Source organism: Choristoneura fumiferana, chromosome 21, assembly GCF_025370935.1.
Source record: "Choristoneura fumiferana chromosome 21, NRCan_CFum_1, whole genome shotgun sequence".
NCBI classification, from domain to species: domain Eukaryota; kingdom Metazoa; phylum Arthropoda; class Insecta; order Lepidoptera; family Tortricidae; genus Choristoneura; species Choristoneura fumiferana.
The window spans coordinates 10,915,667-10,931,853 of NC_133492.1; the positions used below are offsets into that span (position 1 = coordinate 10,915,667).

The window sequence follows — 16,187 nt, forward strand, 5'->3', positions numbered from 1 at the left end:
AGGTCTTCTATCGATGGTTTATAGACGTAGACGTTTTATCAAAATTGGTTCAGCCATTTTTTCCGTTCTTAATCATAGTTTCTGAAAAGGCTGTTATACTATCCTTTAATTTCCCAAATGCCTACATTAAAATTTTATTACCAAATATGCACCATGAATTACCTACTACAAATATGGTACTTTAAATATGGAGGTTTCAAAACTATAGGTAAGTTTGGTATGGGACTACAGAAAAATCAAAATGCCAATTTTTACAGGACCTAAATAAATACATATTTTATTGGAATGTTAGTTTTCATATTTCTTTGAGCTAGGATCTTCAATGGCGTATTGTTGATCACACGTGAATGATATAGTCATAGCATATCTAATGCCTGACATAACTTTTTCAACATAATGCAAGTTTTCAGCACCACTTGTGAACATGCTGAGCCTGCCTTTTCGAGGCTCAACAGTTCTATTGAACTTTTCATCTATAAACACAAATCTTCCTCCCGTAAAATCAATATTGTAGTCTCCTAAATACAGTAGTGTTGTGTAGTGGAATGACTTGTAAGTTTCCTGAAAAATATTATTATTTGGTTAAAATTTATCCATTTTACTAATTAAATCTATGTGTCAGCCCCGCTATGCCTTTTTTAATTTGTCAATTTAGTTAAAATCTTGCAAATTGAGTTACCCACTTCAAGTAAGTCTTAGTCAGATTGATTGATGACAATGTAAGCAGTGGCTTGCAGTGAGGGTAGGTAGCGCTAGTGCTACTGTAGATGCCTGTTAGCACCTGCATATACTGGAATTGACCCACTGCATGTCAATAAATACAAGTGCATAGATTTTAAGTAGTAAAGCAAAATCATGAATATCATAAACTTATTGATAAAGCTAAATCAAAAAGGTAAATAGAAAATTCATACTTTATCAACATGAGGATGCCAATATTCATCATGTAATGTGACAGCCTCTTTGGAGTTTATTTCTGAGAAGAATGTAGGATGTGTTAAATATATTCTATCAGGAAACACCCCAAAGTGATGAGCCACACTATGCTTGATTTTCTCCTTGACTACCTGTAATAAAAACAGGCAGGGATTATTGACAGTAATATTGGGAGAAAAACTGCAAGAAAATAAACTACTGAGGGATCCTGGCTTTTTGCTGACAATATAAAATTTGGCCCATTCTACACACAAAATTACCTATTGCACACATTTGAGGGCCCGAATTTTGCCACTCAGTATATTTTCCCTGATGATTCTTATGGATGAATGATTTCTTTCTGAAACTGTAAACTATTCAGGATATATTTCAGGACTATCCTGTAAACCCTATCGGTTGGGTTAGGTTAGTTTTATAACAATCCTGAAATACATTTAAAAAAAAAATTGACCATATGAAACAGATCGCAAATGAATCATTTTGTAAAAACATTTATGGGGGAAAAATTAGAGAATTAAATATCATAGAAGTTTACCGCTCTGCCCTATTGCCCTTTGAGAACAGTGCTGAGGAATATGAATAGACAGTAAAAAATTACTTAAGTTTATCATAATCTCACCCTGTATACATTGAAGTCACTGTCATCAAATATATTCTTCAATTCGTTTATTTTGTAAAAGTTCACAAAGTGTTGGCCTTTTGACATTGCTCCACTGTGTAGATCTAGTATTGAGGCTCCACCAGACGAACCTCCATACTTTAGGCCCTTTTTAGCAATGGCTAAAAGTTTATCAGCTTCATTATCTGATATCACCATGTCAGTGACAAACCTCTTACAGTTTTTAGGGAAACAGCCCTCATATTTGTCTACTTCCTTCATGTAGGAGGAAGAACAGTCTACTATTTGGCCGACACCGGGTAGTTTATCAGATTGTTTGGCGAAAACTTTGACTTTCTCATCTTTAGACGAAAAATATACTATTAAAAGGAGTGAAAATATAACTACAGTGCGTGATAACACTCTCAGTGAAATATTTCGACTAGAGGATCTGAAATCAAACAAATAATGTTGTACAGTCAGTCGGGTAAAAACAACATAGCTTAAGAAGATAATCCAACTCACTCTTTCTTTGACTTGAGTTTCTCTTGTTTTAGGACATTTTTGTTTTCTAAGGAATCTTTTTCCTTTGTGATATTTCGTCTTTTAATTTCTTGCATAGCGATAGCCTTATACTACTGTAGGAAGTATCATGAACTTTGAGAAATAAATATTCTTTGAATGTAACCTGAAATCTCAATACCATACATACAATCACATACAATAATTTCGACTGTTTTGACAGTTCTGTTCTGTCTGTGTGACAGAAATGACAGAAAGATTAAAGCAGTATCACAGAATAAGTAAGGAGTATTGAGACAAAAATCGTGTATACACTTTCTACGTGTGGGTGTGTGTGTACATCCGACAGCTCTTAAGATACGGACATACTATTCAAAACCCGACGCCACGCCACGCTTGACACACGCCCTCCAACGCGTGTCAGTACTAATCATTAATCAATCTATAATATAAAAGTGAACCGCCAGAATGGGACAAAAAAACGAGACAGAGCAGGATGGCGCTCTACAACACCATTTTGACACGTTTCTCCCAAACGACGCATTTATTCTCTGGAAGTTTAAAGCAATTCGATTCTTTGACCTTGGGAATCGCGAAAAACTTGAGAAAATATGATATTGGGTGTGTACATTTTGTATATTAAGCAAAATAAAATCACAAGTTCGAATTTCGAGCCAAAAACGAGCGATCTATTATCTATGCCAGTGTTGTCATTCAGGGAAAAATAAATCTATTCATTATGCTGCATTGCAGCCTGTAAAGCTCTTTACCCATTCATTGTCGCGCGCCAGATTACGCTGGGCTTAAAGTCATGAAATTTGGTATGTACATAGCTGGATGTCTAAAATAACACATAGGCTACTTTTATTCCAATACTAGCTGTTGCCCGCGGCTTCGCCCCCGTTGTATTTTTTCTGTAGAATTAGCGAAATTGGACCAGTCGTTCCCGAGTTTTGCGCTTAGCAACACATTTTAAGATTCATTTTTATTTATATAAGATTCCCACAGGATAGTTGTTCTTAACACAACACCTCAATGAACATTACGATATAAATTTAGGGATTTCCCACAGGAATTTTGTAAAATCCCGGAATTTCAATTGTAACTACCAGATCGAATAGTTTACGCGTGCGAAGCCGCGGGTAACTTCTAGTCAGTCCCATAAAATTTATTGTCACGTGCAGATAGAAACATGCATTGGACGACGTGGCGTGGCGTCGCGTTTGAATAGTATGTTTCTACCTTTAAACTCAATAAAACAGATCGTCACATTTAGTCTATGGCTCACATAATGATAATGACAGTTTCCGCCCCCTCTTCATACTTTCTTCTTTCCTAAAATCTCTTAAACAGTAAAACATAGTCCACTACTTTCTTAGAGAAATTAACTTCACTTGATCTATTGAATACCTATTATTAGGAAATCATTAATGACACGATGTAAATGTAACTTTGATCCGAAACCTGCTTAACATGTAACATGTGAACATGTGTTTTTTGAGATATATATACAAACTCTTCAATTCATTCACAAGCACAGACAAGACCGAATAACGCAACACTACTACTATCTAAGGCATAAACCTTGCCATAAACGAAAAAGCACAAGTGCGTAATAAGACAATAATTAGGCCGCATATTGTGTTTGCCTATGGTGTTGTGGTCACCCATTCAAAAAAAATCCTGATGTCTAAATGTCAAATGATTTGATAATGTGAGTGCGTCTCGCTGAATTGGTTGCGAGCTTATTGTCCTATTATTTTAATAAATTCTTTAAAAAAATACTAACTTCGGACGTTAAGATTTTAATGCATTATTTATTACCTACCTACTGACAAGCTACTAGCTAATGACCAATGGGCATACATGCTGTCTGTGAATATATAAAGTTAGCAATTTATAATACCTTTATTAAGTTAATTATTTATTATTCAATTATTTCAGCATTTTAAAAGCAAATGTTTCCTAGGTTTCCACATAGAAGAGCTGGGATTAAATGAGACCGACGATTTCCGCGCAATCTGTACATTTTTGTCGCAAAAACGCTAAATTTAACAATCAGAAATATTTATTTTCTCCTTTACCAGTTTCTACTCTTTCATGTGGGAGTCTGCAGTTGTTTGCGTAAAGACTTCAAGTAATTTAAATAAAACCAAGCAAGTAAACTTTCCTATTTCATTTATTTTTAAACTTATCTACAAATTAAAACAATACACTTAATTAAACAAATTCAGTATAACCACAGATTCAAATGCAAGGTTTCAATGTATACAAAAGCAACACACATTATCTTAAATTTTAAAGTCGCTATCAGATATTTGGACGCGGCCAAAGCATTTTAACGAAGTCTGGAACATTATGTATTCGTTTTACATTACAATTCAAAATAAAAATACAAAATCTTTATACAAACGCTATTCTAATTGGCCCAAGATAAGGGGGTCTGGAGGACCTACTCGTAGATTTACTTTTATGACAAGCAGATTGGTAGTAGTAGGGTAAGACCCTAGTTTGTGAACTAGCTAAAGATTTGCCGGTAGAGTTCGTCTTGTGTGGAATACAAGTTTTTGATAGGATATAAGCCAGAGTTCAGTGAAGTTAGTCAGTACAATTTGCTTATAAGAGTTTGCAACACAGCGACTTGTCTCCGAAATCGTTAGCCAGCTCCAAACATATGACATATGACTATTAAATGAATTTTATATCTGCGGTGAGTAGACATGCGCGTGCCCGAGTTTCAAGGGGACCTTGGCTGGGACAATGGAGTGTCGCCTACAGTTTCAGGGACCTGAGAAATCAAGAATACATAATTATAGTAAGTAGCGATTTACTGTCAAAAGTAACATACACACAATTAACTGTCAAATTATAGAGAGTAAATAAGTAGAGGAATTAAATTAGATTTTAAGTAGAGATGCGCCGAATATTCGTTTGGTATTCAGTATTCGACGTATTCGGCATCTTTTTCACTATTTGTATTCAGCCTATTATTTGGTTTTGGTGCCGAATATATTCGGTTAGAGTATTTCTATTTCCTTGGCTATACGAGACGTTATAGAACTAAAAGACAAAACTTCTTATGTAAGATTTATGTTATATTATAAGCAGGGAGCGTAACTTTGGTGCCATTGACAGACGTGTGACGTCAAGCTAAATACAGTGTTTTTATTCAGACCTCTTTAATTTACTGATATAATCAATGTCAGATAGAACAAAGTCAATTTTTATTGATGGTTTTAGGAATTTGAGTTGCCAAAAGTTTTAAGCAAAGAACTATTTTTAAAGTCATTGCCATACAGATTACTATGTACATGAAGAAAGGTTTTGACCGTCAACAATATTTCGATCCAGGTTCGGTTATGAGGATTATGACGAGTGCAACGCCAATTAAGAAAAAATAAAGATAAAGATTTTGAATTTGAATTTGTAACTGGTGGGAGTTTCGAGTGTTATATTGCCCTGAGTGTACATGCGAAATTTATTTATGTAAATATAAACGAAAATGTGTCATTATGTTGCAACATTTGTTGTTGTTTCATTTACTCGAGGAAACATAATTTTTGTTTCAATTACATTACCCAGTAAAAAAAAATGATATTACTATTATGATATTATAAAAATATTTTTTATTACACTTGCTCGTAAACAGTGTCGTAACATGCATGCTACCTTAATGTGCTTGTCATGAAACCCAAGGTCGGGAAATGAGTCATTAGTCATTGCGCGTACTTATTTCCTTGTCATGAAGCCTGTGAAGTGAGTCTATGCCCGTAATACTGCTGCGCGCTTTGCTGCTGCACGCGCATTAGAAGGACCACACGCACACGCGGCTCAGGCACATGCTACAGGTATCGGCAATATTTGGAAGAATTATATTTTTCTTTTATAACTATAAAATTTTACTCGCAAATGTGATGAAAAACATTATATGTCGCACGGGCGGTACTAGAATTACGAACATCGACTCATTAAAAATTTCTAATAGACTTGTTCGTAATTCCTTATTTACCGCCCTTGAGACACAATGTACTATTATTCACATCATATTTTACATTTTCATCACCACTAAATTATTAAGAATTATTGCAGTGATGTAATTTTGTTATCAAAACATCCTATATGTGACTTTACGTCATAATGACCTCATCCGCACCAAAGTTACGCTCCCTGATTATAAGTCAAAGAAATCCTATGAAGAATGTGTTGCATAAAGCTAATAAAATAAAGCAATTAAACTTCAAAGCAACATTTATTTTGAAACCTCATATCAACATATTTATTTCTTGGTGGCTGACGGTGAGGTACGACCGCTCGTCACGTCACGACACGTAGCGTACATGTTTGAACCTGTTTTACGCGGCAAAACAATGAAATGGTAAACCGATTTGGCCGAATATCCGGTTCGGTAAAGGGCAATCCGAATAGTAATCGGTTATTCGGTCAAACCATTATTCGGCACATCTCTAATTTTAAGTAATGTAAATAATAGGCATGGCTTAGATGAATGATTGGTCTCGCGCGCTCGCTCGACTAGATACCGCCGGCGTACTAGTCAAATGCGGCAACAAATAGTACGCCGAAATCGGCGTACCTGAGCCCGAGGCGAGTCAGTCGCTTTGCAAACTGTGCGTAATGTGCATGTCCCGAATTTTTGTTAAATTTTGGTCATAAACCGAAGTAAAATGCCAGTTTTCGCAGTGAAACTGTTTAAAAATAGTACTACAAGAAATAAGAAGGACACTGGGATCACATACCATCAGTAAATATCGTATAATTTCGAAATTACAAAATAAAATAACATGAACCCTAAACGCCATTCTGTGTTGCCGCGTACACAAGAATCAAATTCCCCGTGGTTGAGATTTTAATAAATTGAATTTTATTGTTATCATCATTAAATGATGATAAATTTTAATAACTTATTTTATTTAAGTATCTAACGTAATTATTATATAAACATAACCTAGTTCTATATTATTTAATGTTTATCTTTGTGATATTATACACTGAAGGTGTATAAATTGTTACCCGACACTATTTAATTAAGGGGTGAAGAATGTGTCTTAAAATTAAAAATGTTTTTCGTCTTCCCAGTCAAAAGCCCGATCAGCTGATTTACTTAGGTATTACGGGAAACGAAAAAATTTTTTTTTCGTATTTCTACCCATTTTCCTGAAATGTTAACTTTTTACTCGACTGCCCGAAGGAGGGTTATGTTTTTCAAGCGTATATATGTAAGTATGTATGTATGCATGTACCTATGTATGTATATTTTGTAAACAATTATTTTTATTTTAGTCTTAATTAACCTGTACATTATATTAGGTTTAACTATAGGTGCAACGTGTTAAGTACGCAAAACTTCTTAGTTGGTGACTCAGTCCATGAATTTTCAGTAATAATTTGTAAATATTGAATGTCCTTAAATATATATATTTTTAATTAAAAGTGAGGCCTGATCATTGATATACCTACATCATACCTACCATTTTTTTTAAAGAAGAAACCTACGCCTAACCTATACACAAACATATTAATACATTCACTCTTAATTACTTCTTAATTTCTAAGTATTTCCCAAGATACATTTTGTAACCAGTAACTTAATAGATCACAGAATAATTTATTTTCCCAATAATTCGGGTAACAGTGGAGCAGCTGGCAACACAATTCGTCACGCACACTAGCATCCTTGCAAATTGTCTTACACCGTTCTTACGCACACTACAATATTGAGTTGCCGCATTCACGAACGTTTTGTTTTTAGTTAGCGCGGTATCTAGTCGAGCGAGCGCGCGAGACCAATCATTCATCTAAGAGGCATGGTTTTTTTAATATCAAGGAGCTAGTTAAATTAATTATGTCTTAAAATATTTTTTGTTAGAAAAAAAAACCCTTAAGTCGAGTTCTAGGCTCTGACACGTTTGACGCGACAGTTAAAAAGAATGATCCAAAATATATAACAACCAAACCAGTGAGTATAAGTACTTTAAAAAAAAACTGAAATGAATTGAAACTCACCACTTTAATAGATGTGTCCTTGGAGCTCCTATTTCTTAACGTAATGTTTTCTGTTCTGACAGAATGCCGACTTAGAGTGTGGTAACAGTCTTGTCGTCAGGGGCAGGCATTGCAGGTGCGGCTCGTCGCAACAGTTTCTCAGCTACGGGGTCGTTTACACCATAATATCTGAAAAGAGTTTTTTTTTTAATTAAGAAAACAAAATGTCGACATTAATAAATTGATCAAAAGTAAAGTAACCCAATTTTTTTAATGGACCATTTTTCTGTGTTTTTGAGTGAACGTAAGGATAGAAACAAAATAAAAATATCTAATCAAAAATATTTGTTTAAAAAACATTATATTATTACCTGTCCTTAATGTTCTGGTCAGCGAGAGGATCATTTGGGGCAGTTAGCCTCTCATGACGATATGGACACTTTTCTCCTCTGCGACACTCGCCTTTCATCCAAAACGAGCACACACGAGGTCGGTTCCGTTTGTAATAGGGAGCGGTCCGTGCCAACTTCAACAATAAGTCTGAGGCACCTTTAGACTTGAGCGCAGAATTACTCGGCTTAGTGGAATCAAATTTAGACATCTGACTATCTAAGTTCTGAATGTAATACTCCTTGTTAACTTCATTATGAGGCAGATCATTTTGCATCTTAAGCGCTGCATCTCTGACTTGGACTGGCAGACCGTACTCCAAATCTAACAAGCATGTTTGACAAACATTTTTTATGTTGGAGCATGTTTGACAAATCTCCGTTTTCTTGCAACGCATTCTAGAGCCTGAGCACCAGCGAAAGACAGTGAAAGGGCGAACACATATTTTACATTCCTTGCCGTACTTTTCTTTATTCTGAAAGAAAGATAACAATACATTTAATTATTGAAGTCACATTCAAGTTATTGTTAAAATTGACAATTGTATTTTAGGGATCATCATCATCCCAGCATGCGCCGGAATGAGAGGGCTTGGGCCATAGTTCCCACGCGGGCCCAGTGCGGGTTGGGAACTTAACACACACCATTGAATTGCTTCGCAGGTTTGTGCAGGTTTCCTCAAGATGTTTTCCTTCACCATAAAGCTCGTGGTAAATTTCGAATGTAGTTTCGCACATGAATTTCGAAAAACTCAAGAGGTGCGAGCCGGGGTTTGAACCCACGATCCCCTGCTTGAGAAGCCATATGACAAACCACTCGGCCACCACGGCTTTTTTATTTTATGGATATGAAATAATAATCTGTAGAAAAGTAACACTTTACCATTCGAATGTACGGATTATCCCCCAGGCATGTTTGGCATAAAATTGGGAAATCCTGAAAAGATAAATACAGATTACAAACACGATTCGATTTTCTAGCGGTGTTCCTTAATTAGTCCTTAATTAAAACATTACTTTAGTGGCTATTTTTCTCTTATTTAAAATTTTGATCAACACCAATACTTTATATTCTTACTTGATTTATAAGTTTTGATATTTAAAAGTATTTTTTGTTTTGATATTCAACACAACAAGTTTATTTCTTTTAAGAAACAAGAACGATCCAGATTATCTACTACAAACTGAATAAGTAATCGAACGAACGGGTTCTAAATACTTATTTATTAATCTAGCTAGGGCATTGATTAGACCAAAAGTAAATCTTGGATTGTACCTTAATCGAAGTAAATATCTCATTATCACTCGAGTAAATATATATCTACGTAATAAATTAAAAATAATAATAATTATGAATCCGCATCCGCCATTTTGTGATGGCGGCCATCTTGTCAAGCCACTTCAATTTGATATCAAAAGTCAAAGTCAAAATATCTTTATTCAATTTAGGCTAAAACAAGCACTTATGAATGTAAAAAAAAAACTACCACCGGTTCGGAAAAACCTCTGTTGAGAAGAATCCGGCAAGAAACTCAACGAGGTATATTTTTTAAACAGATACAATATACAATATTATTAACACAACTTTCCTTATCCAAGGGGATTTTCCATATCAAAGGGGTTGCAAAAATGCATCATATTATGACGGCGGCTGTCTTGAACATTTACAATGACAAGGAATATTCATTAGTGTGTTGTCATCAAAATTGAACGTGTGTTCGTTTCAATAACTAGATTTGACCCATGCCCCGCACAAGACAGAAGAGGCAAACAAAGCAAGCTAATTAAAATCATTCAATCAAATGAAATAAAGTTTTAAAACAGTATTAAATAAGACAAATAAAGATATTCGTAAAATCATACCGAATCTTCCCAACTTTGACGATTGTACGTGTTTGTGGTTTTTGACACAGCCATGTTTAATCAATATGTGATAGCAATAGAGAACACGATGAAAATAAGTCCAATCACTTAACGTTACCAAAAATGTCAGAGAAATGAATTTGGCGCAAAACAACACGTCATCACTCATGCAAGCAAAGATTACTAATGCGACGCAATGCTAGCAACGCAACATACCAACCACAGATAAATGACAAGCACAGACAAGACAACACTGCGCAACATTCTGCTCTATTATCTATGGTTTAAAACTTGCCATACACGAAAAATACAATAATTAGAAACGACAGCAAGTTTTTGTTTTAATCTTGCAACACTGCGGGAATGGCATTGCATATACATTATTACTATGCCAAAGTATTTATCATACTCCGTAGACCTTGGGTGAACATTTTGCATTTTATAATAATTATTGCCCAGTGGGTTATGCTATTGTACAGTAAAAATGTCGAGTAAACGAAATATTAGAGGTAAATAGTGGATAAGCGATGATAGCAAGAGCACCCTTAGATTAAAGAAAAGTTGGCACCAATTATTAGTGAAATATTTTGAAATTTAGAAATAAACAATATTTTTTTTTTAGTTTACGACCATGACAACACCACAGACAAAAACAATATACCCTATTATTGTCTGATTACACTAGTTTTTTCGTGTATGGCAAGTTTTAAACCATAGATAATAGAGCAGAATCTTGCGCAGTGTTGTCTTGTCTGTGCTTGTTATTTATCTGTAGGATGTTGCGTTGCTAGCGTTGCGTCGCATTAGTAATCTTTGCTTGCGTGGGTGATGACTTGTTGTTTTGCGTCAAATTAATTTCTCTGAAATTTTTGCTTACGTTAAGTGATTGGACTTATTTTCATCGTGTTCTCTATTGCTATCACATATTGATTAAACATGGCTGTGTCAAAAACCACAAACACGTACAATCGTCAAAGTTGGGAAGATTCGGTATGATTTTACGAATATCTTTATTTGTCTTATTGATTACTGTTTTAAAACTTTATTTCATTTGATTGAATGATTTTAATTAGCTTGCTTTGTTTGCCTCTTCTGTCTTGTGCGGGGCATGGGTCAAATCTTGTTTGTTATTAAAACGGAGACACGTTCAATTTTGATGACAACACACTAATGTATATTCCTTGTCATTGTAAATGTTCACGACAGCCGCCGTCATAACACGATGGATTGGATAACATATTTTTTACAACCCCTTCAATATGGATATCAATTGAAGGGGCTTGTCTAGTAAAGTATAGTACGCTATGAAAAAAAAAAACAAATCCAAGATGGCTACCATTACAAAATGGCGAATGCGGATTCAAAATTATTATTATTTTCAATTTATTTCGTAGATATCTTTAGTCGAGTGATAATGAGATATTTACTTTGATTACGGTACACTCCAAGATTTACTTTTGCAGGTATCGACCGAGACCGATACATCTTTCTTAATCATGTCACGCCATTTCACTAAGTTTTGCTGCCTGGGCACGACGGTTTTTCTTGATAATTTCTTCAAGACCCTATTTTTAGATGCACTCCTTAATACGAGGGCGGCCCGGTCTCTTCAATAAAGAAGCTGTGCCGTTTTTTCCACAATTCTGGATGATTGACTGGATAGTAGACCTATTCAGGTGTAAGTCTTTGGTGATTTGGTAAATATTTTTTCCACTATTACTACTAGAAATTTTAAGTTTTCGCATTTCTTCATGAATGGGTTTTCCACGACCCATATTGATCAAAATAATTAATTAAACTAACGATTTTTTACTTGGAACAAGTCTTTTTGTACCCTGTTACATCTTTACTGTCAAATAATATAGATTTTTAATATGAACATATTTATTTTGCTATATAAAAAAATTAACAAATAGTTAACGCTAGCCGTAGACGAACTATTTTGCATCAAATAAGAACTAGACGAATTGTTTTGCGTGAACATTCGTAAAGTAATATGTCCAGAATATGTATAATTTTAAAATAGTGATTATTTGATTAGTGCCCAATTTTATGGAGTAAATTGTTTAAAGCTAATGGACTTCTGTAAAACAACAAATTGATATCTTATTTAGATAGGCTTAGGCTTAAAAAGGTATGACTAGACGAACTAACATTGGGGCTCGTAAACTTGTTGTGTTGGATTTTAACAAAAATACTTTTAAATATCAAAACATATAAATCAAGTAACAATATAAAGTATCGGTGTTGATCAAAATTTTCAATAAGAGAAAAATAGTCACTAAAGTAATGTTTTTAATTATACGACTAAATAATGAACACCGCTTAAAATATCGAATCGTGTTTGTAATCTGTATTTTTCTTTTCAGGATTTCCCAATTTTATGCCAAACATGCCTGGGGGACAATCCGTACATTAGAATGGTAAAGTGTTACTTTTCTACAGATTATTATTTCATATCCATAAAATACAACTGACAATTTTATCAATAACTTGAATGTAAGTTTAATTTATTAATGTATTGTTATCTTTCTTTCAGAATAAAGAAAAGTACGGCAAGGAATGTAAAATATGTGTTCGCTCTTTCACTGGCTTTCGCTGGTGCCCAGGCTCTAGAATGCGTTGCAAGAAAACGGAGATTTGTCAAACATGCTCCAACATAAAAAATGTTTGTCAAACATGCTTGTTAGATTTGGAGTACGGTCTGCCAGTCCAAGTCAGAGATGCAGCGCTTAAGATGCAAAATGATCTGCCTCATAATGAAGTTAACAAGGAGCATTACATTCAGAACTTAGATAGTCAGATGTCTAAATTTGATTCTACTAAGTCGAGTAATTCTGCGCTCAAGTCTAAAGGTGCCTCAGACTTATTGTTGAAGTTGGCACGGACCGCTCCCTTTTACAAACGGAACCAACCTCGTGTGTGCTCGTTTTGGATGAAAGGCGAGTGTCGGAGAGGTGAAAAGTGTCCATATCGGCATGTAAAGCCAACTGCCCCAAATGATCCTCTCGCTGACCAAAACATTAAGGACAGGTAATAATATAATCTTTTTTAAACAAATATTTTTGCTAAGATATTTTTATTTCGTTTCTATTCAAACATTCAATCAAAAACACAGAAAAAGGTCCATGAAAAAAAAAATTTAGGTTACTTTACTTTTGATCAATTAATTAATGTCGAACTTTTGTTTTCTTATTTTTAAAACAATTTTTCTTTCTTTTGCAGATATTATGGTATAAACGATCCCGTGGCTCAGAAACTGTTGCGACGAGCCACGCCTGCAATGCCTGTCCCTGACGACAAGACTGTTACCACACTCTGTCGAGAGTCTGCCAGGAAAACGTTAGGAAGTAGGAGCTCCAAGATGATGTGTATCTATTAAAATGGTGAGTTATAGGTTTCACTTCACATCAGTTTTTTTTTTTACTTTAATTACTGGTTCGGTTGTTATTTATTATTGGTCATTCTTTTTAATCATCGCGACGAACGTGTCAGAGCCTAGAACTCGAGTTAAGGCTATTTATTTCTAACAAAAATGATATTAAGATACAATTAATTTAACGAGCTAATTGAAATCTAATTTAATTACTTTACTTTTTTACTTTCTTAAATTTGACAGTTAATTGTTTGTATATTACTTTTGATAGTAAATCGCTACTTACTATAATGATGTATTCTCGATTTCTCAGGTCCCTGAAACTATAGGCGACGCTCCATTGTCCCAGGCAAGGTCCCCTTGAAACTCGGGCACGCGCATGCCTACTCAACGCTGATATAAAATGCATTTTACTAGTCATATGTCATTGTTTGGGGGCTGGCTCTCGATTTCGGAGACAAATCGCTGTGTTGCAAACTCTTATAAGCAAATAGTACTGACTAAGTACACTGAACTCTGGCTCATATCCTATCAAAAACTTGTAGTAATTCCACACAAGACGAACTCTACCGGCAAACCTTTAGCTAGTACAGAGGACTAGGGCCCAACCCTACTACTACCTATCGGCTTGTCGTTAAAGTATATCTAGGAGTAGGTCTTCCAGTTCCCCGTATTTTGGGCCAATTAGAATAACGTTTAAATAAAGTTTATCCAAACCATTCGATTCGTTGGAATGCTCCGGCCGCTTCCAAATATCTGATAGTGACCTTAAAATTTGAGATAATGTGTGTTGCATATGTATACATTGAAATCTTGCATTTGAATCTGTGGTAATATTGAATTTGTTTAATTTTATTGTTTTAATGTGTAGAGTCTTGTAAATAAATGAAATGGGAAAGTTAACTTACTTGGTTTCATTTAAATTACCTGAAGTCATCACGTAAACAAGCACAGATTCCCAAATGAAAGAGTAAAAAACGGACGAAGGTGGAAATAAATATTGACGTATTCCGTAGAAATTGTCGGTCTCGTATAATCCAAGCTCTTTTACGTGGAAGTCTATGAAATATTCACTTTTAAAATGCTGAAATAACTTGAATAAGGAATAATGAATTTAATAAAGGCATTTTAAATTCATAACTATATAAATGACCATTTGACGCTGTCATCGTTCATCCACCATTACCCCTCATATTTCGTTTTCTATAATTTTTTTTACCGTATAACGGCAAAACCTAGTAGATACTGGCAAATTGTCCTTACCCATATTTTTTTAATATAATGTGTCTTAGTCCTAGTAGCTTGTCATATTGTAATAGATAATGCATGAAAAATCTTAACATTCTTTAAAAATATATTAAATAATAAGACAATAAGCACCATACAACTAATATGTACATTACAAATGAACATTTGACTTTGTCGTATATTCGACATTAGCTACTCTCATATGTAAATAATAGAAAAAGTCAGCTAGAAGTCATTTGTCGATTCAGATTTAGACATAATTTTTTTTAAATCAATGCATACAAACAGATTCAAATTCATGTCTTATGAATGACTTATTGTACAAAAATAATCTTAACATTCTTTACATTAAGACTTAAGCACTCAATTCAGCGAGCCACACTCACATAATTATGTACATTACAAATACAGAACAGGTTTAAGAAAACTTGGTGTAGCGTATGCGCAGGTGACATTCGACATTCGTCTGGCAACCCCAGCCGGGTACGGACGTCTACGCACTGTGCATGCGATATCTTCTCAATAATAGAGTGAAAGTGTTTTCTTGATCTTAAAAACCCTATCTAGTCAGATCAGATTTGTCGATTCATTAGACATTTAGACATAAACATTTTTTTTAAATCAATGTCCACAACACCATATACAAACACAATATGTGGCCTAGATTCTAATTCTTCTTCTAATTATTGTCATATCATACACTCTTGTGCTTTGTCGTATATGGCTAGGTTTAGGCCTTAGAATATTAGAGTATTGCGTTATTCGCTCTTGTCTATGCTTGTGAATAAATTGGATGAGGAATAATTGAGGGTGTATAAAGATATTAAAAAAAATCTTTTTTGACGGACATGACAATGTGTGTTCCATATACATGTTAACCAGGCTTGCACGAATCAAAGTTTACTACACATCGTGTTATTAATGATTCCCTTATTATATTCAACCGATCAAGTGGTTAATTTCTCTACAAAAGTAGTGGACTAAGTTTTACCGTTTGAAAGATAATCGAAAAATAAAATTATTTTGGTACGCGTGTTAAATAGCGTACAAGGTGCTTAATTTATGTATTAGATAGCTGTCAGCTAGATATGAGGACTGCAAAGCATGAAGAAGGGAGAGGAAACTGTCATTATCATTATGTGAGCCATAGACTAGATGCGAGGATGTTTATTCAACCGTGTTCGGCAAGCTCTCACCAGCGCAAGCATGTAAACGGCCCGTTGGGATAGGCTTGCGTGAGCTTGCCAGCGCTTGC

At 34.7% G+C, this 16,187-nt stretch overlaps 3 protein-coding genes across 9 annotated transcripts; 1 reads left to right on the forward strand and 2 right to left on the reverse strand.

Moving 5' to 3' along the window:
* Window positions 1-248: 248 nt before the first annotated feature.
* Window positions 249-2,463, reverse strand: LOC141439585 (2-oxoglutarate and iron-dependent oxygenase domain-containing protein 3-like). Its single transcript, XM_074103878.1, has 4 exons — window positions 2,060-2,463; window positions 1,556-1,985; window positions 915-1,067; window positions 249-561 (listed from the first exon to the last, which is right to left on the reverse strand). Exons 1-4 carry the CDS (start codon window positions 2,152-2,154, stop codon window positions 289-291), a joined length of 951 nt encoding a protein of 316 aa, XP_073959979.1. The 5' UTR covers window positions 2,155-2,463; the 3' UTR covers window positions 249-288.
* A 1,768-nt stretch (window positions 2,464-4,231) lies between these two features.
* LOC141440050 (pre-mRNA-splicing factor RBM22-like) lies at window positions 4,232-14,849 on the reverse strand. 2 transcript variants are annotated; one of them, XM_074104522.1, is made up of 5 exons: window positions 14,593-14,849; window positions 9,329-9,382; window positions 8,428-8,921; window positions 8,078-8,245; window positions 4,232-4,844 (listed from the first exon to the last, which is right to left on the reverse strand). In XM_074104522.1, exons 2-4 carry the CDS (start codon window positions 9,329-9,331, stop codon window positions 8,149-8,151), a joined length of 594 nt encoding a protein of 197 aa, XP_073960623.1. In that variant the 5' UTR covers window positions 9,332-9,382; window positions 14,593-14,849; the 3' UTR covers window positions 4,232-4,844; window positions 8,078-8,148. The 2 variants fall into 2 exon arrangements, with proteins under 2 accessions (XP_073960623.1, XP_073960622.1); XM_074104521.1 differs by lacking the exon at window positions 14,593-14,849 and adding an exon at window positions 10,309-10,500.
* On the forward strand, window positions 5,847-14,587 carry LOC141440048 (pre-mRNA-splicing factor RBM22-like). 6 transcript variants are annotated; one of them, XM_074104518.1, is made up of 6 exons: window positions 11,124-11,298; window positions 11,884-12,005; window positions 12,678-12,731; window positions 12,848-13,341; window positions 13,534-13,694; window positions 13,998-14,587. In XM_074104518.1, exons 3-5 carry the CDS (start codon window positions 12,729-12,731, stop codon window positions 13,688-13,690), a joined length of 654 nt encoding a protein of 217 aa, XP_073960619.1. In that variant the 5' UTR covers window positions 11,124-11,298; window positions 11,884-12,005; window positions 12,678-12,728; the 3' UTR covers window positions 13,691-13,694; window positions 13,998-14,587. The 6 variants fall into 6 exon arrangements, with proteins under 6 accessions (XP_073960617.1, XP_073960619.1, XP_073960616.1 ...); XM_074104519.1 differs by lacking the exon at window positions 11,124-11,298 and adding an exon at window positions 11,308-11,771; XM_074104515.1 differs by lacking the exon at window positions 11,884-12,005.
* Window positions 14,850-16,187: the final 1,338 nt, after the last annotated feature.